Below are 2,017 nucleotides of genomic sequence, written 5' to 3'. Positions count from 1 at the left end.
CGGCTTTAGGAGATGCGATTGGGAACGTTTTTTTGTCCGACGCACCCCTAAATCGCTTTATGCTCTTATAAACCACTAGTTAGGGACGGAGGGAGTAGTTTTTTTCGACAGCGATCTCGACTGTAGCAGTACTGTACAAGCGCCGTCAAGCGTCAATTGCACGTTTCTGTTTCAAGAAGTGAACCCAGCTCGCAGATCGGCACATGTTAACAGTCAACAAACATATCACTCAGACAGACACAGAAGGGCCCCTGTATCCATCATCACGATGGATGGCCAGAGGACAACACGAAATAAATAGGCGGCGACATGGACAACTAACCTTTATTTATGAGAATTAGTGAGGATAATCGTTACAAAACTCTAAATGCTCACTTACTTTTAACGGTTTTGCTATGTCTCAGTCAACTGAGATTTTCTTAAGTCTAAGTTACTTACAAAAATATGCTTTGAGTTGCACTTTTCTGTTAAAAAAGTGCAATTCAGAAATGTGCAACTAAACCAAGTTGCACTTTTCTTTAAACTGTAGTTGCACTTTTCTAAGTTGACTGAGACTTAAGAAGATCTCAATCAACTGAGACATAGGCACACCCTACTTTTAAAAGCATGTTTAGTACTAGAGTATTGAGTATTTCTATTTTTGTCTTAAATCTTAGGTTTTTTTTTCCAATCCGCAATACTCTGCCTATACCTAATGGATTATGGATGAAGTTTTGTGGGGATTGAGTGATGGTAACGCTTTACCCAATACTCCATAGTATTATCTCAACTAAATTCCACAAAGATTCTAGTAACAAACAAGCCTTTTACGGATATTTTTTTGGCGAATAACCTTTATACGGGATTGAATGGTGTATATCATGGACGAAATGGCAACTACCCACCTACTACTTGATGCTACCCGAGAGCCAAAAGCCATCTTGTGCACCAGCGGCTGCTACGAAGTCTATTCGGTTGGATTTGGATTGCAGCGCAGGCGGACGAATCTTCGGCGATAGCTGAACCAGCTCGCACATGTCGAATCTAATCTACTGTCAGTAGCTCACGATGCGACATTTGTGATTTGTGCACCAAACGAGCAAACGCCACTAGGCAAATCATCTTGCTACTGGCGTAGTAGACTAAGTCTCTCTCTGCTTAAACTTAAAGTACGATAAGAATAGCTACTAGCTAGGATACTAGAAATTTGACTATCGCTAACAAAATAAGTGTCTCGTCGCGAACAAGTTGAGTGAGGTAGTACCAGCAGGAACTAATCAAGGTTAGCATCAACAGTTTGGCGGAGCTTACCATGAGGCCGTATGCGAAGACCTGGATGCCGGTGTTGCCGAGGGAGGCGGCGGCGAGCTCGAGCGTGCCGAGGTGGCCGGAGAAGATCTGCGTGGACATGGACATGAGGTAGTTGATCATGTACACCAGCACGGCGGGCGCCGCGAGGCGCAGCAGCATCCGCATCTCCACCACCGTCGCCGCGCTCATCCGCCGGCCCCAGGGCACCGACTCGTCGTTCAGGATGCTCTCCAGCTGCTTGGCCGCCCCGTGTCCATGCCCGTCGTCGCTGCCGCTGCCGGCCGACGCCGGCTGCAGCGAGGTCAGCAACGGGCTCTCCAGCTGCTTGCCGTTGCTCTCCAGCGGGCTACCCATGGCGCTGTGTGTACGTGTTCCTCTCTCGATCCCAACCCCGGTGGCAGCGGAGATACAGAGGAGTTGCTCAGCGGCGTGTGTGGGCTATATAAACTTGCGACGGCCACCGGGGAAAATTAGGATTGAGTTGTGGCTCCTAGCTTTTGTGACATGTACTGTATATGATCTTTCCTGCAGGTTTTGTTTGGGTCCAGACGTGTGCAGTTTGGTTATTGCTATGACTATTGGCTAGCGGCCGAAACGCTAGGCTTGTCGCTTGTTTCTGGCGGCACGCTCATGATCAAGACTAAAGTGTTTTTGCTTTAAAAAAAAAGGACTAAAGTGTTTTTGGTTTTGTGTCATCAATTATAATAGCAACGCTAGGTGTAACCTC

The 2,017-nt window shown here is 47.1% G+C and overlaps 1 protein-coding gene across 1 annotated transcript; it reads right to left on the bottom strand.

Moving 5' to 3' along the window:
• Window positions 1–580: 580 nt before the first annotated feature.
• On the bottom strand, window positions 581–1,793 carry LOC124698708 (protein DETOXIFICATION 40-like). Its single transcript, XM_047231168.1, has one exon. It carries the CDS (start codon window positions 1,642–1,644, stop codon window positions 1,171–1,173), a length of 474 nt encoding a protein of 157 aa, XP_047087124.1. The 5' UTR covers window positions 1,645–1,793; the 3' UTR covers window positions 581–1,170.
• Window positions 1,794–2,017: the final 224 nt, after the last annotated feature.

The sequence above is a fragment of the Lolium rigidum genome, chromosome 3 (genome assembly GCF_022539505.1).
Source record: "Lolium rigidum isolate FL_2022 chromosome 3, APGP_CSIRO_Lrig_0.1, whole genome shotgun sequence".
Taxonomy (NCBI): Eukaryota; Viridiplantae; Streptophyta; class Magnoliopsida; order Poales; family Poaceae; genus Lolium; species Lolium rigidum.
This window is presented reverse-complemented; position numbering and strand designations above follow the sequence as displayed.